Genomic DNA, 26838 nt, shown 5'->3' with positions numbered 1-26838 from the left:
CTGTTCATTTTCTTTTTTAGCAAATGGAAATTTGCCATCACATCTTTGAGCTCCATCAATAAATAAACCAGACGCAAATAAACAGATAAATAAATAAATATGAGACGAGTCGTAAATGGGCATCCGTCAGCATTAGTGATAGAGCGATGTCAGCCAGGATCACGCTTCACTTGATGGGGAGTGCCAGTGCGAGGGAAGATTCCTGCTGATTGCATACACACACGCATACGCACGCACAATTCCCCTGAGATCAGCTTTTGACCAGACACACAAGCCTCTTCTGCTTTATTCAAGCTCTGTCTGTATCTATCTCTCTCTCTCTCCATTTCGTACATGTCTCCTCCGTCTCACTAGGCTTCCAGATTTTGCCCTCTCAGTGCTCTTGGCTGTGGTCTGCCACTCTCCTTATATTATCTTTTGTCTTTCACAAACTCTCTCCCTCTTTCTCTCTCAACAGTGGTGGTGTTAGTGGAGCTGTGTGTCTTTGTGCTGTGTCAGTGCTTTAAAAGCCACCAGTCTGATGGAATTTCTGGTGCGTCCCCACAGTTATGTGCCATCATCAGCTTCTGCCCCATTCAGCACATCTCTGAACCGTCTGGTCCCTCAGGGAACACAAGCAAAAACAACTAAAGCTAACACTAGCATTACCTATTAGCAACATTAGTGAAATGTAGAAACATTGTTTGTGGTAGTTTATATGATGCTATTTGCATTTGATTATGTTCAAAATTTGGAAAACTCAAAACGTAATACAAAACAAAATGAAATAAAAAAGGCAGTGACGTAACCAGAAAGGAGGTTAAAACGCACTGGGATTAAACTGAATGACCCTACAATGATATGGTCATCCTACTAATAATAACATTACCAACCCTGTTTTAAAGTCACTCATATGATATTAAATCACTTCAAAATAAGGCTAACGATAGTTCATGTCACACAAAATATCAATAAATAATACAATGTTGTTATTGTTAACTAAAACTAATTATTAGTATTAGATACAATGTTGATAAAAAAGTAAATGAACATTAGAAATATTGCCATGGCAACTAACTGAAATAAAATAATTTGAACTACTAAAATTACTAAAACTAAAATAAAATATGAATACATACTACAGTAAAATATAAATACTACTAAAATAAGTATTAATCTTAGTTAGCATTAACTTCTACATCTGATAATTCACTTATTTAACATTTCATGGTGCATAAATTACAAGCAGAAATTCATGTTTGTTCAAAATACAATAACATGAATATTTTGTGAACAAACATGAATTAACAATCAATAATAATACATTTTGTAGATTAACATTAGATAAAATTGATAAAAATGCTGTCAAAAATGTTTTGTATTGTTATTTCTTGCATTCACAAACATAAACCTCATTGTAAAGTGTTATCAATGACAATGATCACCCACATACTCCCCAAAATGTTTCTATTTCAATTGAAATATTATAAATATGTATTACAAATATTTAAATATAGGTGGGAAGGATGCAGAATCTAAATAAATCTATCACTGCTTTTTCTCAAATAACACTAATCTCTCAAAAAACAGTGCAATACACACTAGAAGTCACCAGAGGCAGCATGGAGCTCAGACAGCGCTTCAATGCAAGACTGCAGTGTACATGCACAAGGCCTTTCCAGCAGGACAGTTACCAGAGTTTTACTCAACATTCAGCTGTGATAGGTCTCATTCGATCAGACGAGACAAAGTCTCGGGAGAATCTGCATATGTAGTGTTTCACAGTGCTGAGCTGTTTAAGTTAATGATCTCTTTCCATGATACGGTGTCCCCCCAACATTTGAGCTTCAGAAAGTATATATTTTTACCCTCCATCTATGCTACATCATCTTAAATAAATATATTCCTCACACAAAGCAAAACTGAAATGTGTCTATACTTCAGTGAGAGGGAAAATAAAGCACACTGTTCAGTGCTTTGACAATTTGACAGTAATTCAGTCAAATTGTAATTATAATTATCTGCCTGTGGCATGTACATGCTATTGAATTCATCAAACACAAACTTGTGTGTTCTGGTAGCATGTTGCAGTCAGACCCCATAGAGACATGAAATGAGACAAGCTGCACTACCTGCTCCCACACTTCTCCATACCTACTTATTACATGCATCCACATCTGCAAATGAGGTAAAATATTCATTTCTATTGCAGAACCTAACAGATCCCAGAGAGTAAGGACACACAAAAGCAGACACTCTTCATCTGCTAATTGTCTGTGGTAATAGACAGCTCGCACTGGGAAATTGTGGGGTGTGCCACCAAAAATGGCATTAAAAGCAAGCGTTGTCCTTTATTCTCCTCTAGCAGAAGCAAATTCCTGCTGAACGCTGCTTTATTTAGGCCTACGCTGATCGTTATTGGAACGCTCCCTCTCCAATTCATCACGACCATGGCTTAATTCACTTTGCCGAGGTTTTCGACTGTGGATGTCCCTTCAGAGTATAATCAAACCAATATTTTAAGAATGGGAGAAGTGGGGGCTGTGTTTAAAAAGCTCATTGGGTCTGATTTGAGAGATACATCCTTCACTTTTTCCCGATGTGAGTTATGGCTATATTAAGAACGTCTCATGCTGGGAGTGAAATCAATTCCGCAGTGAAAATATGCAGGGCTAAAATCAGATCAAACTCTCAATTATGCGCTGCTGAGGAATATTTGCCCTGGCAAATTGATCCAGTATTGACAATTAGCACTTAAGGTGACCTTTCATAAGGGCCATTTGTTTACGCTTTATGTAAGTGACTGAGCAAAAAAACACACACAAAAAAAACACCAAGTAACACCAGAATACTTTTTTTGGCCTAGGTTTCAGTATTCGGACTCTACACACATCAATTGGAGCTCCCCTCATGCTGTTGGAGAAGGCAGTGGACAAAAGCAGCTGAGTCTGAGGTCCTTTATGGTGCTGTGCAATTGACTTCCTCCTGAAAGGGCTGTCGCCGGGAGCCGACCTGGCCTTCTCTGCACACACACAGAGCGCAAGCTCCTTACATCCACAGACGGTGCTGTGCGCTCAGTGTGAGGGTAAAAAGCAGTCGCCTGTTTCTTTTTAGCAGACTTTAGAGGTCGAAAGGCTCTTGCTGGAAATCAAATGGCTCAGGCCGTCGCGCATCGACAAACGGTGAAAGGAGCCACTCAGGACCATAGAGTTTTACCAAGATCTGAATTATTCTTTAAAAATGGATGTCACACGGTCAGCTTGTTTAAGTGCCTCGATATAACCTCCCATCAGATATACGCACTGTGGCCGTTCAAACACTACATAAAACCCTCATCTTTATCTCTATCATGGTTCCTCACCTGTACGGATAGATGACCCTCACAGGGTCCTCTGATCCTCTCTATCCATCTAAACTTCGACATAACACATCTTTACTTTTGGATTTAAACTTTTTTTCCCACAATTTTTCCATGGCCTCTCAGCCTCTCATCCCCGTTCCATGCGACTCCACCCTTTCTTCTGAAGAAAAATATCCTTATCTATCACGAGCAGGTGATAAGTCTCGAGAAAGCGTCACTGTGCAGCACTTCTCCTTATTGATATCTGGGATCTACTAAGTCATCCACGCCATTACCGAGTGCACTACCCTCTGGTCCCTTCAGCCCTGAGCAAATCACGTTAGCCCTTCTTCCTGCAGGAGTGCCCTGGGGTGAGCTACATGAATAACATCTATCAACACCCTGAAGTGGAATGCTTGAGGTTTGGGGAAGTGGGGATCTTAGCTGTCAGGTGAAAAGTGTTACAGGCAACACTACTATCTAACGGATGTGAGTGTGAGAGTGAAGATAAAGTGTGTAGGTGGCTGGTTTGGTGCATGTAAAAAGGAAGTGGAGGGAACAGGGATTAATTGCTAAGGGATTTGCAATCACAGTTTTGGGTTTGTAACATGATAACACTGATTAATAATTGTGGTAACAAAGGATGTGTTTCTGTCAATATTGCAAGGAAGCAATATGAAAAGCCAAAAAAAATGGGGGAAAATACATGGATGAGTACAAAAATGGTCTTGCTTCATTAAGAGGCAGAGGTAGGGAACAAATTATGGAGAGATAATTTACTATGTGACAGGGGAAGGGAAGAAGGAAGAAAAAAAACCTTAATCTTTGTCCGGCTTTCGTATTCTCTACCGTCTTCCTCCTGTCTTTCTCATTTGCTACTTCACAGATTCATCCCTTTTCTGCTTTAAAATTTCATGACTGAAAATAGGTAATTTAATCTTCATTAAACATACAAGGCTCACTTTCTCCTCTGCCTGGGTGAATTAACTAGTAGACCAGGGGCAGAATAGACACTGGGGTTCAAATTCCATAAACCTGGCATGCATTATATTGCCGCATCTGTTTTTAATAAACCATTTCTCCACAAATCAAAGTCAAACAGGAATCCCTCATCCCAAGGAAACTTTTGATGGACAAAAGAATGAAGGTGAAAGCTCAAGAAGGTAAGGTTAGAGGTTTTAATGACTTGGAAAGGCAGTAAATAAATAAAATTGTCTCTCTCAAAAATCTGATTGATGTCCCTTTTGGGATGCCCCATATGAAAGAGCTACTCAGCCTGTGGCTTTCATCTGTGACCAGAGAAATCGATGCCAAGGATGTATGAGCAGCTACCTGTCTCTATCCAACAATCTCCTAGAGTACCCTTGGCATTCAAACAGAAGATTTTTTAGTGCAGAGTGGCCCAGGCTTCATCACAAAATACCACTTTCAAGGTTACCTCTGAGATCAGTACAGAGCTTTAACACAAGCAAAATAGTAATATAAAAATCCACCATCAAAAGTTGCTGAATATATTAGCGACTAGGAAAATCAGATAAACATATTTGCCATCTTAATACAAAGAATTGCATCAAAACTGTTTCTCGGAACAAACCAAGAAGATACACCGGCTTGAGTTTCCAACAAGAAAATATGCACTCAAAGACATCAATCAAAGCACATCCACATCAAAGCAACAACTGAAGACCATTAAACTGCAGAAAAGTCACCGAAACACAGTGTGATATGAGTCAATTCATGCTATTGTGTAAGCATCGCATCTTTGTTATACTATTGGTGAGCAGAACTAAGCATACTGACTTACAAAACTCAACAGCAAAATATAGGTCAGATCTGACCAGGTATCCTACATTAAATCGGTCTTGCAGACACCCCCCCCCCCTCCCCCTCCCAATTTTGAATTCACAACACTATTTAAAATGAATTACCCATTTACCATATCTGTACTGACACAGTGCTTGCCTTGGGTCTAAGATTGAACTGAAATGGCTGCATGCTCAGGGTTGTGTTACTATGTTACCTAAGTAAAAAGGCAGTCTGCTGCCCTAAGGCTGTAGCACACTGACCTACATCAATGCACCAGTGCTTTAGAGTCTAATTAGTAGAACTTGTATGCCTAGCGTTTGTCATGTTTGGCTGGTTTCTTTATTGTTACATGCATGATTAATACAACTAGACTGGAGATGATGAACATTCTATTTCGTTAAAGGATTTTGCTTATCTAAAGCAGGATTTTAAAGTAAAATTCTGTCATCATTTATATACTCATACTCATGTTGTGCCAAACCTGTATTTTCTTCAGCGGAAACAACATTGTACACCCTTAACTGTTATGGGCAAAATAAAACATTGAGACATTTCTCTGAATATCTTTGATGTTCCACAGAAGAAAGTTATACAGGTCTTGGACGACTGGAGGGTGATTAAGTAATTAGAAAGTTTTCACTTTTGGGTGAAGTGTTCATTTAACTTCAAATCATGATTAGCTTGTAAATTGGCAAGCTACAGTTTTAAAGTAGCTTCAACACAGTGTTAAAGCAGACAACTGTCCTCAAACAGATCCTTTTTCAGAAAGGCACATCCAAAAATGCCTTAAAGTAAAGGTGTCTTAGGGCGTTTTTACACCTGAAAGTCCGCACCAAGGTCCAAACCAAAGTTCATGTTTTGATACATTTTATACATTCGGTAAGTTTTGGTTTGGTTTCACACTGCAAATATGCGAGCGCACTAAAGAACTTTACATAACATGCTTGCGTCCTGTCGTCATCATCTATGTGGGCTGCATCTTGACATTGATTGGTCTGTAAACGGACCTGCGTCTGACGTCAGCGTCTTGTTGTCAAATCGGTGGGTAACTTCGACAACAATGAATGAACAGACGCATATGGAATTACTACCTGCAGCACCAACTATACGCGAGGCTAGTTCAAATTCGCCAAATGAACGTCCTCGTCGTGCGAACATTTGATCGTCGCTGGCAGGAAAGGAGGAGAAGACTGCAAGCGTTTTTTCCAGTTGACTTCTTATGTCGTCAGACCATATTTCAATTAAAAATATTGTCTCCTCCTCTCCCCATGTGAACTGAAAGCAACTTGCTCTGACATATCTTAAAATACGTGTCAGTGCCAATTGTCTCAAGATGCACACCAATAATGTTTTATTTTTTTCTAAGGCACATTTATAAAATCTAAATGCCCTGATGGAACTAAGGCCTAATTCATGGCTTAATCTGAGCCCTGTCTGTGAAACTGGGTTTAAATATACTCTTGCAAAAACACTTAATTGTGACATTCATAATTTTAATGTCACTCTACTCACACAATGCCTAAAGGTTCAACCCTGTACACTGTAAATCACTCACATCGCAGAAAGCAGAAGCCACTGCCAGATGGTTCCTTTAATAGTGAGAGTGAAACAATTGCACAAGCGGTAATTAAATTTGTTAGCGCTTACCCATCACCATCCAGCGTGAGTAGCTTGATTGACTAATGTTTCTTAAAAAGATTGGTTGTTAAGCTTTTAAATGACATCACATATGAACGTATAAAGCTGTGTATCTTCGTAAAACGTTTAGAAGAGTATGTATGCGTGTCAGAAGTCTGACGAGTAAACAAAAAAAAGTACTAGCCAAGGTCTATTGCCAATGTGTGTGTATGAGGGTTGAGGTTAGGCCTCTTAAAAGCTTAGACAAATGCTGATTCTTACAAAAGGCCTTCAATCTCCGCTCAGGATCAGGTCACTGAATCTGAAGCCCAAGTGCATAATAACATGTATGAACCCTGCTGATCCAGACATTGAATTCATACTGATATATTCTGAATGGTTCATGCAGCATATCAGTAAAACAGCAGAAAGCTACAAGATAAAACATATTCACTGACATCATAAATAATGTACATATTCACCAATGGGTTCAGTGTGGTACTGTTTTTCACAGGCATTTCTGTAGCGGTGCCATTCACGGGCGTGCAAAGCATAAAATTCTGTGTCGTGCACACATTAACAAATCATTTCAGGCATATAGAATATAAGAAACTGGCATATACACTCTTTAAAGACCCCCACCCCCCCCCCCCCACACACACTATTGCATGAGACTGTGTGCAATAAAGCTCTGTCATAGCGGTTCTAAAGTAGGCCAGGACAGAAAAAGGCTAGAATCTATTAAGTGAGCATTTTTTGGTGCTCTGTGCATGGGATGGCACTCAAAAAGAATGGCAGGCTTTACAGGAAGAGTAAAGAGAAAAAAATAAAAATAAAATAAAAACATCAATGGGAATTAAGGAAAGCAATGACCCTTCAGACAGATCATTTCTACGTGGACGTGCTGTCATGCTTCATTACTGTAAGGGTGCACTAGTCAGGTAATCTACTGTAGGATGGCTAGAAAGACGAAAAAGTAGCCTGAGCTCCAACTACTGGAGAGGATACAAAGCAGCCAGCACTCCTAGATTATTTACACTAAATTAATCTTTCCTAAAAAATATGTATCAATCACAATCTCTTTCAATATTAAGTCAATGAACTGATGAAATCGTGTTGAGACAGTAAAATATTTCAAGGGCTTTGTTCACACTACACTCAAATAAGGTTGAGTCAAAAAAGTTGAGAACCACTAATCTATACACTATTATGTAATTTGTACGGTGATGGTTACCATACATGCTGTTTGTACCTGTTTTACTGTACACTGCACCTTCTCTATTTATATTACATGCCATTCACATTGAGTGGTCCATCTGCACCACTTAAAACTCACACTGTCACCATTACTTTTTAAAATATTATTATATTACTTTTTACAAATTTGGTTATATGATAAATGTGTTTATCTGAGAGTCACTGACTAAAATGAATTATTTATACTAAAAAACAACAACCTTGACATCTATATCTGACTTAGTTCCTTTGTCTGAATCATTTTACGATTTTTCATATTAATATGGTTCGGATCGCGTTTGTAAAAATCTGATTTTGATATTCAGTTACAAGCAATTAATTATATTTGAGCTGAAAATGCCAACAACAAAAATAAAGATTTCTGGCAGCCTGTCTGAACAAAGCCCAAGAGAGAAGCTATTTTCTACCCTACACATCCAGTTTTAGAGCTCAGTATAGATTGTTAAGAGTTCAACCCAAACATTTTTTTGTTGTTGTTGTTTTTAGTCTGGGCAATAAGCAAGGGTTATTGGGAGAAGAGCAGGGCAAGGGGGTAAACATAGGTTCATTTTGTTACCATGGTTAGCACCCGGCCACCGAGGTGCAGAACAGGAAGGGCTTTGATCACCTGCAACAATGACGAAGTAGAAATTGACAGACAGAAAAGAGAGAGAGAGAGAGAGAGAGAGAGAGAGGGGAGAGAGAGGGGAGAGAAAGAGAGAGAGAGAGAGAGAGAGAGAGAGAGAGAGAGAGAGAGAGAGAGAGAGAGAGAGAGAGAGAGAGCGAGAGAGAGGGGGGAGAGAGAGGGGAGAGAGAGGGGAGAGAGAGAGAGGGGAGAGAGAAAGAGGAGAGAGAAAGAGGGAGACACGTCAAACAAGAGGTATTTCAGGAGTTCGTAACCAATTATCTACTCTGAAACTCTCAGTGTTGTCAAACCTCAGCCCACACACTCATCAGAAAAAGAAAGGCTGAAAGAGAAAGAGAGAGAGAGAGGACGAGCGACACCGAGCACAAGAAAGCAAGCGACGAGAAAGAAAGGGAGTATGAGACAGAAGAGAGAGAAAGAGCACTGGTGAGGTTTAATCTACACACTCTCTTCTCTCCTAAATGTCAGTCTTATTCAAACCCGATGTCAGAGAGACTGGGCCACAGCGCTGGATGGAGTAGGTGAGCTCTGAGCATGGAAGGCTGGCAGGCTCTGTCAGGGGGCAGCGCTTGGGGGCTGAGTGGGAGACAGGTTTGATACAGCATGACACCTTACTTATTCATGCCCTCTTATTAGACCTCAGCACTGACACAAGGGATCATGGGAAGAACTTTTTTTGTGAGACAATATAAAGCAAAGCCAGAAAACTAGTGCAGGGACAAATCAGTGCTGCTGAGCATGCTGATATCCTGTATGGAGATTAGGTACATTTGATATGGCGATCTAAAGTTCCCCCTCATGCATTTCCTCTTCAGAGTAGTGATGTCTTCTGGCATGTTTTTCTTATCTGGCTTTTCTAATGATGCTGAGTTTTTTTTTTTTTTTTTTTTGTCAGTCTGTACACAACATATATCTCACTACATCCCAGGAGAATTTCTAATGACACAAGCAGGTTTATGCACCGTAAGCATGCATGGACAAGGACTTTGGGAAAAGAGTGACTGATTGGGGTCATCGTACGAGGCTGTTCTGGAAAGCTACAGCAGTTATAGACACTTGTCTGCCCGTCCTTGGCATTTCAATTCAGTGTAGCACCTACAGCAGGTGGTCCGCTTCTCCTCCCCTGGGTCAGTGCGATTCATCATGGCAGGATGGAATATGTTAACATTAAGATTATGTTAAACCATCCTCTAAGGACTCAGAGTCTACAATCAATTTCAGTAATCAGTGACTTATAAATGGTAATGTGGCAATGAATCCATTATAAAAACAGTTTCGGAGTGGAGACCTACAATTTTACATTGTTAAAATGATACAGTAGAGTTCACCCAAAAACATTTTCTCTTCCTCACTTTGAAGAATGTACACTGTTGTTCGGAAGTTTTTTGTAGTTTTTTTAAATAATTAATACTTTTATTCAGCAAGGATGCATTAAATGTATTTAAAAAATGGCAGTAAAAACATTTATAATGTTACAAAATATTTAAAAAATATATAAAAAAGCTTTTGATCTTTCCTTTCATCAAAGAATCTTGAAAAATGTATCATGGTTTCCCCAAATTTCTTTAATAAATAAACAAATTAATTAAAGCAGCACAACCTTTTTTTTAAAAAATAGATGTGTTTCTTGAGCAGCAAATCAACATATTAGAATGATTTCCGAAAGATCATGTGACTTTTATGTGCCCTTTTTAAAGCAAAACAGCTCTAGTGCACGTTCAAACTGTCTCCTTTTGCATTCCATGCCAGAAAGGTCATACAGGTTTGTAACAATATGAGGGTGAGTAAATGACAGAATTTTCATTTGTGGGTGAACTTTACATTTAAAGGCATCTGGAAATGTAAGGCATGAGGAGGTGCAGCAGTCTTACCATTGCGTGGGGTTCGTTTCCTGCGGTCACGGAAGGCTGCTCCAGACTGCAAGGCCTCCATCAGGCTGTCCATCACACCCGTTTCGTCACCTTCTGTAGAGAGGACAGAGTTGCCTGTCAGAGCTCAATTTCATGTAGAACACATTCACATATACTCCAACTCACACGTACAGAGCCATGTCGGGTTGTCAGGCTACAATAAACCGAGTATGGGAGTAAAAGGAAAAGCAAAAACAGAGCAGCAAAAAAGAATGGCAAATGGGGCAGAGGGCAAAGAGAACAACGTGGTTCCCTAAATGCACATACGCTTCGAGGCGGTGGCTACCGTATGGAGAGGAGCCAGAGGATGGAAGTGTTCCCTGATGGCCATTGACAGGTATTAGCTCTGCGGCTTGCACAGGGGAGCTAAGTGCTCTTTACCAAGATTTAGTGTGGAGCCGGTCAATACTGGGGCTTTTTATCATTGTTCGATGACAGTGGGATGTGCCTCGAAAACGGTCATGCCACCGAAGTGCAACGAATCTCCCATCAAATGGGCCTTGACTTCTAAAAGACAACAAGATGAGCGGCTCACTCAGTGAAAGGACAAATCCCACAATCAAATTTTGGATTTATTTTTTGTAGAATATGGAGAAATAAGAGACCCCTTAACTGTCTAACATTTTAATGACGACATCCCTGGAATAAGATGATCCTCATTGCAGACCTCTTTCTTAAACTAAAAAGGCTGATTTATACAGATTGAGAAAAATAGCAAGTGTGATATTATAAAGACAAAATGTAATTAGGATACTATATTAATCAACAATGTTTATGTAACAATTTGACAAAAAAAAGATTAAGTTAATATCTCAAATATTTAACATATTATCATATAATTAATACTACATTCATACATATTTTCTATTAAATTAATGACACAATTTAATACATACACTTTCAGAAAATAAGGTACAAAAGCTATCACTGGGGCAGTACCCTTTCAAAAGGTACTAAAATGCACACTTAGGGTACTGGTACTGCCCCACTGACAGCTTTTGTACCTTCTGATACTGTATTTCCTTTACTTCCACTTGCCAAGTTTTAATGCATTTTCTTTTTTCTTTGCATGGGCATATGGCTGAGAACATCCAAAGCATCGGTCAACGGTGGAGTTCAGAAATAATCTTTTGGTCTTTTATCTGGGTCATCTATCTTTACCCAGCATTAATGAGACCGAGGGTCCCCACTATATCATAGTGGTCCAGCAGAGGCATTATTTTAAACTGGAATCATTACTGTGACTTATTGTTGCGTGTGGGATCGTTTCATCAATTCTTTTGTGTACATGATCGAGTCGTTCTCTGGAAATATTTAGTGAATGGGTTGGGATTTCGACGTCTGCCTTGGCAGAGAGAAAACGTCTGTGGCGGAGATGCCGGTAGCTTTAGGCAGCAGTTTCAGGCGTGTTAATCAATCTTTTGTTTCCTCGCACAGTCAAAGTAGATGACAGTCAGCAAATTGAATTTATAAAGAGGAAGAAAGTTGACACGGCTACATAATTAATTTCAGAAAATGCCACACACTCGCTACACTGAGGCAGAACTGCACGAGTGCATTTTCCAATGGAAGCAGCAGGAGCACGAGCACATGATACAACTGTACACATTAAACAAAGCCAAAATACGATGAAAATGAACAAACAAACAGCAGCAGTGGGATAAAATAAAATAAATAAATAATGCTGGAAAATCAAAGAAGAGGTTCACTGTGTTTAAGAGCCACCTAGATTAAATCAAGCTAATTAAACTAGCTGTTCCAGAACAAACCAGAGCAGAACAAGCATGGCTTATCTCTAATTGCTCTTCAACACCTTGGCTGATAGCTTTGCTCATTGGTTTAAACCAGGACATGCATCTCGCTGGCTCTTTCCGCCGAGCGTGCCTTCGTCCTCTAGACGCAATGACAGTTTCTAAAGTAGCTGTATCCCAAAGTTTGCGTCCCCAAAACACGTATACATCCATCTGATGTCCAATCTGGGTGTTCAGGGGGCAGGTAAACATTTATTAGAGGCACCATGATTCCGGAAACTTCTCGACAGCTCCCTCATTTCCTTCGTTTTGGAGACCTAGACATCACAAGGGGCACCTGACACTTTGATCAATTTGTCCTACTTCTTGCTTGCTTAACTGTAACACAATTCATCATCTGCAATGGCCAGGACAGGAGAGCTGGGAAGGCTGGGTTCAGAGGATCTCAGACACAAGAAAGCAAAATTACTAAAACGGGAAACACACTCCCAAGCGACCCATGACTGCACCATTAACAATGTCCTTTTGGGCCATGCTTCCACGAGAACCAGCTGGGCTCATGATCTCTCCACATGGATCTGAGAGGAATTGCCAGAGCATGTGGTCTACATTATTTTTCTGTCTCATCAGTACGGGATGGAATAAAGTAGGCATGAAACAGAAGTTTTTCTTCCCTATTGTGTTGTATTTCTGAGTGAAACGACTTCTCAAACAAGAAAAAATATATATAGCTGGACTTGATTTTGTCCATCGGGAATTGACTGGATGGTTGTTGTTCTCTATTGCTGTGATCTCATTTGAGTGACAGTTTGTCTCGCCCTCGCGCTACTAAACACCTCATCAAAAAAGAGAAGAGAAGAGATGTTGTTGCAAGAGGGAGGGGAAGTTATTTTGATTAAAGACTGAGGGCACATGAATAAAAATAAATAAATAGATAAATTAAAAATGATGTGCACGGAAAAATCATTTACTAAAAACACCAGAATATTTCATAAAAAATTGTCAATTTTGATTTCATATTAATTTTAAAAGCAGAGAATCTATTAAAAGATCCAAAGCACTGGAAAAGCGAAGATGTCTAATGCAATATTTTTCAAGGAACACATATTTCAAGAAAACTCTAAGATAATCCAACATCATTGCGCCCAATTTTGTTTTGTGTCATTTTCAGGGCAAACAGTCTTGAAGTAAACAAAACAAACAAACATATAAATAAATAAAAACACTTTATACAGACAATACATCGTGACTGAAAAATTTATATTGCTTTCTAAACTGTTCAATAAACGGGAAGTTAATAATGAAACAATATTTTTTGTCTGCAACTCTGAGCAACACAGTGTTGTTTAGTTCCTGAATGAATCAGTGTTTATAAAAAAAAATTAAATGGAATGATTCAACAATTCACTCATAAAAAAAACAGTTACTTTTGAATGAATCAGTGTGTTATAACGAATATATAAAATAGATGTAGGTAAATATTTCTGCTGATTGTCTAGAGAAGTTTACTGGAAAGTTATGCAATTTGGCACACAGATAGAGGACAAACCCTCTTGCGCCACCAACTGTCCAAATTTGCACTCACATTTCTGTTAATAACTTTTGAACTGTAAGGGCTAGAAACAAAATTCTATTTTCCTCTGATTCAGTGGCTCGTGAAAATTTTCAGAAAAACATACTTTTTCGAACTCCTCCTACACCATAACTCACATTTTCACGAAAATGTAACCAGATACTCATCAGATCACGCCGATAAAAAAGTTAAGGAAATCAAGTCGATTCGTCAAACCGTTCTAGAATAACACGCAAACAAATTTGACAAAGAGCACGTTAAAATGGACGTGAGGCTATATCTTAGCAACGATTTAGCGTATTCAGACCAAACTTGGTTTGTTTTATAATATCCATGATCTGAGGGTACAGTGCCACTTAGTGGCCACAGGAGATATGAAAAAATTACATTTTTGATTATAACTTTTGAACAGTTTCGAAAAAAATTTGAACCAATTAGTTTTGTCGTAAAGTGCAAAAAGTTTAGAGACCGTTATAATGAAATTTCTAAAAATGCTGATAGCATGTGATTAGTTTTGACTTTTGTCCTGAGACTCTTAATAGATTCCTTAGGTCATGCTGAGAATTAAAAATAAAATAAAAACACTTTTTTCAAAATCCTCCTAGACATTTTGTCCGGTTTTCACCTACGTAATTTGAGTCGTGTCGGCAAAAAGTTATGAATTTCGTGTCGATAAATGAAACCATTTTGGTATACTGCATCAATTAATTTTGATGGCATAATGCCAAACTACATCTGATGCTTTGACAGTGTCACCTTACACTGACCAAACGGCATCAATTTGGTAACAGCGCCACTTATTGATAAAAAAAAAAAAAAAAAAACATTAAATTGTATTACTAGTGATTGTATTCATGATTTTTAAGCAATTTTGAGTAAAATCATCTTAAAATGTCTTTAATTACTCATTGTTGCAGTTGGTCTGACACTTCCAGCCATGCTGGCGTGACTTAATGTGCCTTCTTTGTGCTTGGCCCCTTAATTGCTGCTTGCAGCTATATTTAATATTTATTGCTGCATTGGTGCGTATAAAATATTAAATATAATTTTTCCTTGAGTGAAAAAAAACAAAAAACTTTGGAAAACACGTTTTGATTATTTAACTAGATTTTGCTTCTGGATAAAGTTATGCTAAATCTCACTCTTAAGGCTATATCAGAGAAAATATATAATTATTGAGATATACACTATTAATATGAGATTTAAAAATGTACAGCCATATCAGCCAGCTTTATTTGGAAAATAAATGTTTCAGACAACGAACTTCAGGAGCATAAAGTGAAACTCTTCTAACAGCTAGCCTTGTATCTGTATCTACTTTTTCTGCTATCTCTTCACTGTCAGGGTATCAGGGTTCTTTGCCCCCTCAGGCTCCTGCCAAATGTGCCAGAATGCCCTGGGGCCTTCTTCAGTCTCTCCAATATATTTTTGGGTGCACTATCACATTTTTAATTAGGGGATAACAAGCACAGCCCTCTGCCGGATTTGTGAACTTCACACATCAGATTAGCTTCCCCAACAAGCACCCTGGCAGAGGGTAGGAGCTTATCTTCCACGGCACAGGGGAGAGAAATGGGGGAGGAGAGAAACAAAGTGAAGTGTCACAACGAGTAAGAAGTAGCAGTGGGGGAGAAGGGCTAGTGTGTTAAAGCCCAGGCTTGTGTAGCTCGCAGTGTGTGTGCGAGTGTGGCATCACAACATCTGGAGGACTGAGTCATGGAGAAGGACTGCCGAAGCGAGACTGTGCAGGTCGTAAAACCCCCGTGAGACACTCAACAGAGCGGACGGGCTGACATTTAATTATTTCTACAACGTATGCACGTGCACGCTTGGACTCGCACTCTCGCTCCCTTCCGTTCTCGTGGCTGATATTGACACCAAGCATCTAGTAATGCCTGTGTGCCACTGTATATGCAACTGAGCTTTGCTAGAACACTGACTTTGCAGCAAATCATCAGGATTAAGAGATTATGGTGTATATGAAATAGCCCCGCACACCACAGTGTTAAAAGAAGCAGAAACTGTTTTTTTTCTGCAGTGTCACATAAGCAAGACCAGAGTTCAGTCTGTTCAAGACAGAGGCGGGCTGAGGATAAAAGGTTACGTCGATGTATTCATCATACATTACCACCAGTTGAACAGAGGCACTTAAAAGAGCCAGATGTCTTTCGTGTCACTAAACTGCCTATCAAATGCCAAAACATGCTTTGAAAAAAACACACATTCCTATAAATAAACAAAATGAAGCAATACTACAGAAATACTGATTAGCTATGCAATTTAAATAGAAATACATAGATTAGCTATGCTTTCATTCAAGACGCTAATTTTATTTGATAAGAAAAATCTGAAAGCAAAAAAAAAATATATATATATATATATATAATTAAATAACAAACAATCAAAACTAAATAAATAAAGCAAGCAGTGTGTCCAACCCATGTATTCAATAAATAGTTTCTGGGGAGAATAAAAAAAGTTTTAGCCGCTGTGACAAAAAAAAAAAAAAAAAAAAAAAAAAAAGAGAGAAAGACAACGAATTTCATATTTAAAAGTGATTGGTAGCAGATATCTTATGTCAACAGCACTGGCCATTTTAGAGAAATATCATTTGAGAGAAATAGTCATATGACTTGAGGCAAAGTTGATTTTTATGCACATTGTGGAATTTATTCTGTAAATGTTTCCATGTCTTGTGGAATTTTTTTTAAGCAACTACCCCAATTGAGCATATTTTGCTAATATTTTGTTTGCATCTAATTTAATGCCCTAACATTGTTATGAAAATATGTGGATGAAACCCAGCTAGTGACCTAGAGAATCCACAAGAACTACAGTAGGTATATATTGTGTGAATATATCTTTACATATATGTATAGAACTATACACAAGGAATATATTCTCAAAATTGTACTACATCTGTATTGTTCACCATACCTCATTTCTACATTTCAAACTGCACCATTACAACAATAATGCAGCAGCTCATAAATTCAAGCCCGGTTCATAAATTCAACCTGCTATCTGTCCACGGTGATGAAAAAAACAAAAACAAAAACAAAGAGGATTGACTGAGAACTTAATTTATGTTGGTGCTCCTGAAGACGATTGCTCCAGGGAGGCTAAAACACACAACTTTTGCCTCTTAAATCCAAACAACAAAGATCCGTCCAGAGGACATTATATCTATTACTGTGTCCTCCCAGTGACCGGCCTACAGCCACAGACCCCCAGCTCTCATTTCCACATTAATAGAAGCTAAAAAGCATCTTGCAGCTCCCTGCTTGTGTATATGAGTAGCATTCACCGTCTTTGTCCCTTCTTGTCCTTCAATTTTTTATGAAAAGCATGTTAATCTATCTGTCACCCTGGAGAAAGGCACCTGTGCAATTAACCTTGCGCATATGTGGCGAACAAAGCCCTGCGTCGAGGAGCCAGGTGCATTTTGGACTTGTTTCCCGCCTGCCACTCTTTGTCTGAGAGATTCCTTTTCACTGCAGCTGCAGCGAGTGCATTAGCAGTAGAGTTCAACAGTCCTGCCGGTTCCAGCCTCGCACCTGTTATGAGGTGCTGTCTCTCTGGAGGATCTGACACGAGATATGACACTGTGACCTGTCAGCTGGCCTGCTGGAGTGAGAGCTCCAAAGCACTCTGAGAGAATGAGCCCGGACTCAGGAGTAATGAAGAAGATGGATGTGGCACCAGACAGGCATTTTGGAGCGTTTTGCTGGAACAGCTTGATGTGAAAACCCACTTATGTCTGTGTGTAATTTAATTAGGGATGCTCACACATCCCCTCCTTGAGCGGGGCACTCCCTCTTCGAGTTCACATAGGCGCCAGGGGGTCTAGGCCTTAGACAATGAGGAGCGGAATAGGGGACCAATGAGACTGGTGTTTAGAGATGGCCAGAGCAGATAATTACTCCACCCAGGTTAGGTCTGTCCCTCGTTCATGCCGTTTGATTGGTCGGCTGGGAGGAGATGGAAGTGGATTAGAGGGTGTTGCTATTTCACAAGCAGCACAGAGACAGAAACTCCTGCGTCCATGAACCAAGTGGACGGATGCTGTACGGCTCTGCATTAGAGATGTTTGGTTTGGATGTTGGAAAATTACAGAGCAGAAAGAAAAGGTAAAGTGAAAACTCCAGGCTTTTAAGAGGCCGAGCCATTTGCATATTCAGCTCACAAGGAGAAATAAAAGATAGCTGAGATCTGTCGTACGTGCTACACATTTTTCTTGCCATCTTTCCGTATGCTAATGAATCACCACAGTGGTTTATCAGGTTGGTGATGCTTAGCGATTGTTCCCTGCTCTCCTTGCCATCTGCTTGCCGAGATCACAGACCACATGAGCCAGGCTTATCTGAGAATACACTTCATAAATCATTGCACGAGTCCGACACTTACTGTATCTCGTAAGGAATTAGACAAAGAGATCACTGTCTTTCTCGCTATAATGTAATCCCTATGTATGACAAACAAAACACCTGTGTTTGAAGAACTGTTGTTGTCCTTTCCAAAAACCATCATTCATTTTCTTCTCTGAAGATTTAGGCTTTGAAAATGCGATGCCCGGGCTCTGAGCAGCGAGTTTAATTATTTTTGAGTGACTGCAGAGTGGCTCTCCAGGTCCGAACTCTCGACGAGAAATTATCAGGATGTAGAACACCCATGGCTGTAAATTAATGACATGCAACAGCGCGAATGCGTGCTCGGAGAGAGGGAGGGTGCTGGCGGTGGAGGGATTCTCAGATGTATCCTCTCATTTCTGCTATGACCTGAGGGAGAGTGGGCTAAATTAAGTTAAAGAGGCTTAAAGTGATTAGGACATTTAGTGCTACCCTAATTAGGGTTGGCTGCACAAAACAGCATTACAAAAAGGAAAAAAAGTTTCTTATTTAAGAGGAATAAATGACATATATTTGAAGATGGAAATATTCTCTAAAGGAAAATCAGGGAGATGAAAATGAACATTATCATGGAATAATCACAGCCTCTATATCTCTTCATTTCAGAATGTGGAGTGGGACGGGCAATATTAAACATGTTGGGTTTTCTGGATGTCACCATGACTTATACAGATGCTTATCTTGATAAATCAATGACTTTGCTCCTCGCACGTTAGATATTTAGAGACGGCTAACGCATCTCTGGCAAGACTGATGGCGAAATTCGCCATGCTATCATCGCCTTAAGGCACAGGGGCATCCGGCTGCTGATACGGCACAAGCTAATATGCAGTTATTTATTAGAATTGATGCACTACAGCAGATAAGCTTGGCGCCCTTGTTGGCGTATTTCAAGGTAATGACAAAAAAATTCACAATGCCAGCAGTCGCACACTCCAAGATTTCCTGAGTCGAATTTGCTTATACTTGGGATCCAGCGGGCTTTGGAATGTAACGTGGCATTCTTCAAAGGAGGATTGAGCTCCCTGACAGCGGGTGTAAATAACACTGAAGAGCTGATGGGGAACGCTGATATGCATATAGGACAGACACTAATTTCTCGGCACCAACACTGAAGCCTGCAGACAGCCCAGATTTAATATGATAGTTAAAATACAGATAATGACATGCCATAGTCGGCTCAGCATTATGCAACGGCACTTATCTGGTCGACTTATTCATAATGACCAACGAGGTAGATGGAATATCTCAATGACTAATTAAAAATGAGAATGATAATTAGAGGAGAGACAGTGGGGTGTGTGGCTTCTCGTGGTTTTCTGTTTGCATCACACAGATTAACATATTCTAAAGTCACGACCTTTAGCAGAATTACCTTTGCCAGGAGATCTGCACACAGTCACCTGCTTGATTGACGCATGTATGTGTTGTCATATATGTGTGTGTGTGAGCTTTTTATAAGTATCTTCATTTGAGAGGGGTTTTTCTTTTTCAACATACACTAATTTTGGATTCAATAGGGGTTTTTTTCTCTTTAAAAAAGTCTGCATTTATTCAATTTAATGTGTTTGTGCTGAACAAGAATACATTTCTAAACAACAATAACAACAACACTTACCAACCCCAATATATACAGTCCACTTATTAGATATAATTAAATACATTACTGCTTTTGCATCAGTTTGGTTCGACGAATAATTGTCTGACTCACTTATAGAAATAGTCTTTGTCTTTTTTCATTCCTGAATCAATCAGCATTTTTGAACAAATCAATCTATTTGAGTAAATGATTCAAAGACTAACTAGAGACAGTCACTTGCATGAATCAGTGTTTTTGAGCAAATTGATAACATGTATTAGTTAATGACTCAATAAAAAACTACCTGCAGAAATTCTCACTGAAACATCTCCAGGCCAAATCTAATATATATTTTTATAAATGGTTTGCGTGACCCAACTGGCTCAACATTGTCTCAACCAATGGCGTGAGATTGTGGCAAGGCTATAGCCTGATCTGTTGTGACTAGTTTGAGTGTTTCAAATGTCTGAAACCCTTCTTACAATTCTATTCGTTGCCATTGTTGTTGGAGAAATTACACTTCACATTTAAAGACTATATAAAGATGCCTAAAAAATGTAAGTGCATACAAATCGCTCTACACGCAGAATGAATTACACTGAACCTATCGACTGCTTGTCTGGGAGTGAGGGTGCCGAATGAATGGTAATGGGTTATAGAAAGTATTCAGACATAAAGAGCAGTATTCATTCTAAAACGCACTGGCAGACGGACCTTAAAAAAACTTAGCTCAACCACACACTGATAATGATAGCTATCATCACATAAAAAATATTCAGAAGACTACACTAATCTTCCTTTTAGCCCTTTAATTCTAAACCTTTAAAGGGATCATTTGCACTGTCAGACAGGAAAGTGAAGCCACTTTCTTCCTGACTCTGGCAGCTGTGTGCCAGTCTTATTTATTGTAACAACATCATTTATTGTACCATCTGGTTTTTATATGCAGCATGAAAGATGTTATTCACTATGACTCAGCAAGTGCCACAAAGCCACACAGGGGACTAGGGCTCTCCAGAAATTACACTTCACCTAAAATATGGCATGAGTGATTCCTTTGTTTCATGGAAGCCCTTACGCCATACCCCATACAGCTCAAAGGCAACATGTGGGCATAAACACTTGTAGTGACCCTCAACCGTGACCCTGAAACAGCCAGCAGGCTGAGAAACAGTATAGACAGGCACACAGGAAATCCTATCATTCCTCAGTGATGTTTCACAAAGAGTAGGCCACCCTGTAAACAACATAGTTTCATATCCTTTGGCAAAATGGCTGCCCCACTAGGACAAAACATATTAAGACAGAAGGATTAGGTGGATTTAGGCCTATTTTACATCATTCCCCATTTACTTTCAGCGGGTTAAGCAATTTGGTGAATGCTGAACATCTGGTCATTCTAAGAGAATATGGAAATCCACTTAGAGGAAATTAAAACAAATGGGGGGCCGGGTAATGATTTCATGAGCAATTTCCCATATTAGGATTTCTAATAGTTCACAAGAAAAACAGATTTTATCTCGCTCGCACTGCACATCAATCACATGGCACTCAAAATTGCTCGTGAAACATTGCAAGGACACATTTCCAGATACCGTCTGTGTGACTTTAAAAATACTTTTTAAAAAATGAAAACGGTACAGATATTCATTCGCCCAGCTCCACCATCCCGTCAAACACATCCTCTTAACCCTAAATGAATTAATCTCTCATTAAATATGTATCCCATTGTTAATCATGTGCATGTGAAGGGCATTAGATATCAATTTGGAAAATGACTTCAAAAATCTCTTTATAGAAATAGTCCTTTGAAAGGCCTTAAAAACTATAATTAATCAAAAGGCCGTTAGACATGGGTTCTAATGAAAGAGGGTCGTGTGCCAAAAAAGAGGATATACAGTATGTGGATCAGATGAGCAATAAAATAGTAGTGCCGTATTTACAATAATAATAATAATAAATACATAAAAAAGGTACATACTCACTTTAGCTAAGCTCCCTCATTTCTAAGAAAACATTAATAAATGCACAATGATTTTATTTTCTGTTAAGACACCCAACTGAGCCACTGAATGGTGTTTGATTACAATGATATTGGGTTAATTATAATGATATTATTGTTTCCTTTGTCTAATAAAGCATATATATATATTTTTTTTTTATTGCTCGCACACAAACAATCATTACAGCTTTACTTTATTTTTTATTTTAATATTTTTTTTAATTATACAAATTATATTTTTCCCTTGTAAGGAAATAAAATATTTCCTGAATTTTTTTTTTTTTTCAAACACGTGCATTTTTGTGCTGTAAATAATTGCAGACTTCTTTTAAAAGTATTAGTAGTTTCATATTCATATTTGAATGCAAATGAACGTCTGATCTGTTAAGCATTATTTAAAGCATATATGGAGCCAAATGTATAACAGTACACCTTTCTCTCACTTTATATCTAGTGATGACTACAGCAGTTCAACTTTTTTTATGGGCTTTGACGCAGGCAAAGAGATAACTAAAAATAAGGTATTCTTGACTGGACTAGAGGGTTTGTTATCCACTGTCTTTCCATCTGCATTATTACCGGCTCAGCATTCAACGCGGTCACTCTTTAGGAAACTAGCATGCATCAGTCATCCTGCGGAAACACACAGAGCTGAAGTTCTACATGTAATTTTTTTCAAACGTAAGGCCGCAGTAAAGTGCTGGGCTCAGTGTGACATTTTAAGTTGGAGCGCTTGTGAAAAAGCTTTGGCCAGAGGCAGGAATTTCTGTCTCATTGTAAGGATCAGAATTGTGCAGTGCAGTGAGTACTTCATATCTCTCATGGCAAGAATTTGCCCATAATTTGCAAGCTGCGTGAGACATCTTGGGCAGCCTTTTCTTTCTTTACTTTTTAAACCGAACCACACATTTCTTTTCAGCACACAACATTTTGGCGGGTTTATACGCACAAAGGACAATATGTACTTCATATCCAATCAGTTTTTCTGTAATCCAAACTGAATTAAGCTATTGTCAACGCGGCCTCTTTTCATTTCTGAAATAAACTGAGCAAGCTTACAAAAACGTAATAGTTGACTCTCAACTCCATTTACTAGGCCAAAGGCAATCTGCCAATCCATTATCTGTCTGCTCTACAAAAGCAGTGAACCTAGGATGCTTATCTTTACATGTGACCTACATCTTCTCAGGCACGGCACTGTCAGCGCTGCCCCATAATGCTGCTGGGTTGCTCCACACCCTCATGTAGCAATGCCACAAATGCTCCATTTAATAAAACACATAACACATGTTCTATTTATTTCATACGTTCTTGTACCGAGTAAGACCTGTAGGAGTTATCACTGCTGAAATCCCTTCGGTTCCGACTGGATTTCACACTGGTGTGTGCATGGCATTGTAATTAACATTATTGTCGTCAACATTTACTTGACAGATGTTTTTAAATATACTGACACTGCTTTCTTAAACTGTGAAAGTTACTAAATAAATCTAGGTTTTTCAGTGAAACATTCTCAATGACATCTAATCTACCTGTACATTTAGTGCGAGGGAACAGGCGGTGAACTGTGTGATTTTTCACAGATGAAGTGTGGCCCTGTTCCTCATCACCACCCCTGCAGTGCTTAGCACTAGAGATGCACCGATTACAATTTTCTAGGCCAATTTTTCATTGAGTTTGACCTGCCGATACCGATTTTAGCCGATTCAGATTTTATTTTTTCTAACCACTTTACAGCACACAAATATTTATTTTCTATATTATTATTTTTATAAAAAACACTAATAATCAAACTTTTATAATATTTTTTTTTATAATCAAACTGAATAATAAAAACAAGTTTAAATGGGTACATATTCTATAAATATTTTTGAGTCTTCATTTTCTGACATAGCTACTCCAGTTCTTGTCAAAACACACTAGACATGCAAATTCTGTGCATTTTGGTCACGTTTTGTGTGAAATCATATTTATTTTGTCCGTCAAAAGTGTGCTTTCACTTTAACCTGTTAGCCTTCAGCGCCACTTTTGAAAAATCCCCAGAAATAGCATACCCAACCTAAAAAAGATTCAATTAATTGACCCTTTGTCCTAAAAGCTCAAGTACGGTCTCATTTGAAAGCTGACACCTGGCACTTTATTGGAAATGTAGAATGAATTATTGTCATAATGAAAAAAAAATTATGAATAGCTTCAAAGTTGTGTAAGTTATTAGAAATTTATTTTTATGAAACATCTTCATGAAAATTAAATTGAAGTTGGCCCGTCAGCACTCTAGAAATGCACTCCAGCTAAAGACACATGTCTGACCATGTTATATTTAAAATTTGAAGGTGATAAGTCTAAAACTCTGTATTTTGTTAAATGTTTTTCAAGATCATCTCAAATGACTTTATTTTGAATTGACTCTAAAATGCAAACTTGTGTTTATTGTCATCTATTAGCATCTATTCAGTCTATTGTCTCTATTGTTTTGTGGTGCAAACGAGCCCCATTCAGTGTCACTCTCTCCTGCACACATTTACACCTTTCCAGCCGGCTTATGGCCATAAATATTATTTTCCTTTGTCTCCATTATAATCGCTAACGACTGGCTAATCACGGTGTTTCACCCCCTAATTTCTTTCATAATCTTCACTTCACATTTGAAACTGTATCAAATGCATTTCTTAAATAAAGAAATATTTCAGTAAGCATTCCGATTTAGAAAAAAAATCATAAAAAATAACAGCTAGATGGCAGGTGCAACTAGAGAGCTAGCTAGCATGTTAGCTTAGCACACCATCAATACACGACAATTTATGAGATTAAAACCCTTTTTGTGCTCCAAACTTACTTTATAGTGCAAGTCGAGTGTTTTAAATAATCTTCTATGAGCTTATTTGGCTTCAGAAAAGAAAATCAGACAGAAAATATATGATTTGATATTATTCTGCACTATTGTAAAGTCTATACCGATTAGCATTACATTATACATATAATCTATTATTATAAAAATACCTGACATGGCTCGAAGAACACAGGTAAATCAAATATCATTGCAATCATGTTTATTGTCTTCAAAACATCTTTATCTGCATGTTATAGCGATCTCTGAAAGCTAACGTTAGCTGTGTTTATGTCAGTGACGTCCTGGAAGGTCACAGGTTATTTCTTCTTCGTGAGCTTTCATATTTGGAAAAAACTGTGCAAATGGCGCCCTCAGCCTGCTGTATGGATTGAAAACACAGTACATCAGAGTATCCAGCGCTCTTTATGTATACATCGACGCATTTGGATATGAATTCAATAAATATTATTCCTGTCTATAGAAATATGATGTAAACCTATGATAATATATCAATATTTCTCCAAATCTGCACATTTTTGAGCCAAAAGCCCTGAGGGACGTTGTTTTGTCACGCGTTCTCAAGACAACAGCACCGGAGTTTTTTTCTGAATGGAGCAGCTGACGCTCATAATTCATATTAAAGGTATCGACTCATTTTTTCATTACATAAATCCTGACACAAATTAAGACATAACTGTCACTATAAGTTTCTCAGAATACAATAGTGGTCAAATACTGAAACGTGAGACTTATATATTTTTAATGATGTATAGTTTGTCAAGGTAATAACATTAAATCTGATAGTAACTTTGAACTATTTAAAAAAAAAAACGCTTCAGAGCGTCCTCGCTCTGGTGAAGGTTAACAGGTTAATTGAGCGTGAGCAGCGCAACAAAAATAGACTCGCCGCCGAACCCCCCGCTTCACTGCTGCTTACGCGACGCTCCTGCTCCCAGTTTGAATGCTCATTGATTTACATGCACGGCAAACAAAAACCTGCGCTGCTCACGCTTGCGGTGTGAAACGGCCTCAATTCCCAAGGTTTCCTACATGTGCGTTCCCTGTGTGATGCTGATGTTGCACGATGTCAATCATGCAGCACCTGAGTGCATTTGACCGGCATAAAATCAGCATATGTCAGACTGACCGGCCGGTCGCCGGTCATGGCCGATCACGTGAAAATCGGCCAATTCCGGTCACCAGCCAATCAATCGGTGCATCTCTACTTAGCACCATGTGAAATCACGAGCCGGGCTGCAGTCGGGCCCCGGAGGGCCAATAGTGCCGTACCTTTGTTCATGTCAATCAACTGCTTCTTCTTCTGCTGTCTTTCGAGTTTCTCTCGCTCAGCCTTTTCCTTTGCTAGCTTGGCTCTCTTGATCTTCTCCTCCATCTCCCTCTTCTTGTGGTTCTCCCGCACAGCATCCTGAATTGTCAGAGAGAAATAAATACACTGAAATTAGATGGTAAATGAGATGACTGTGGAAGAGAAGGGAAATTCCAATTCTACTACTGAAGAAACACTATAGACAGCACTTGTGACATACTCTAGTAACAATGGTAAGTCCATACACACTAAGGATATTGCTTATCTGCAGGCCCACAGTGACTATGCCTGCAGAACTCCACATAATTCAAACTTCAGTCACTCATAAAAGGGAAGAAGCCTGTGTGCACAATATGCATATTCACTTGTTAAGTTATGACGCAAGGAACACTGTTTCCAGTTCCAAGCCTCTACTTGTTTCAATCGAGAATACAATCTCATCTTAGCTGATCTGAGCATTGGGACCCAGAAACGGTGATGTGTGACGTCAGACAGTTTTAACATATTTAGACATGAGTTCAGGATGTCCATATAGACATCATTTGATACAAAAAAAAATATTTAAATCAAAGCATTTGCTAGTTTATTTTAGTATAACAGAAATACTGTCATTAATTTGAAAAATACTGCATACTGTGTTTAAAATTATGCATATCATCAAATTAGTTCACTCACTTCAGTCACTTGCCAAACATAGTCAAAATGTTTTTTTACACTTATTATTAATAAAAAAAAAAAGTTGGGGGTAATTTATGGAAAACTGCTACGACAGACATGCCCTTGAGATAATTTGCTCTATTTAAATTTACACAAGAGCCTACACACACACACAC

At 38.7% G+C, this 26838-nt stretch overlaps 1 protein-coding gene across 12 annotated transcripts in view; it reads right to left on the bottom strand.

Moving 5' to 3' along the window:
- The window catches only part of diaph2 (diaphanous-related formin 2), a 471667-nt gene that overhangs the window by 34360 nt on the left and 410469 nt on the right, over positions 1–26838 (bottom strand). For 9 of the 12 annotated variants that reach the window (XM_079630046.1, XM_079630050.1, XM_079630045.1 and 6 more), the window contains 3 exons: positions 25969–26104; positions 10496–10588; positions 8556–8606 (listed from right to left, as the gene is read on the bottom strand). In XM_079630046.1, the coding sequence (XP_079486172.1) occupies positions 8556–8606; positions 10496–10588; positions 25969–26104 (280 nt within the window). The remainder of the gene's footprint in view (positions 1–8555; positions 8607–10495; positions 10589–25968; positions 26105–26838) is intronic. The other 3 variants (XM_079630044.1, XM_079630043.1, XM_079630052.1) reach the window with 1 other exon arrangement.

Source organism: Phoxinus phoxinus, assembly GCF_949152265.1.
Source record: "Phoxinus phoxinus genome assembly, chromosome: 12".
Taxonomy (NCBI): Eukaryota; Metazoa; Chordata; class Actinopteri; order Cypriniformes; family Leuciscidae; genus Phoxinus; species Phoxinus phoxinus.
Note: the sequence above shows the minus strand (reverse complement) of the source record. Positions and strands in the feature narration are given on the sequence as shown.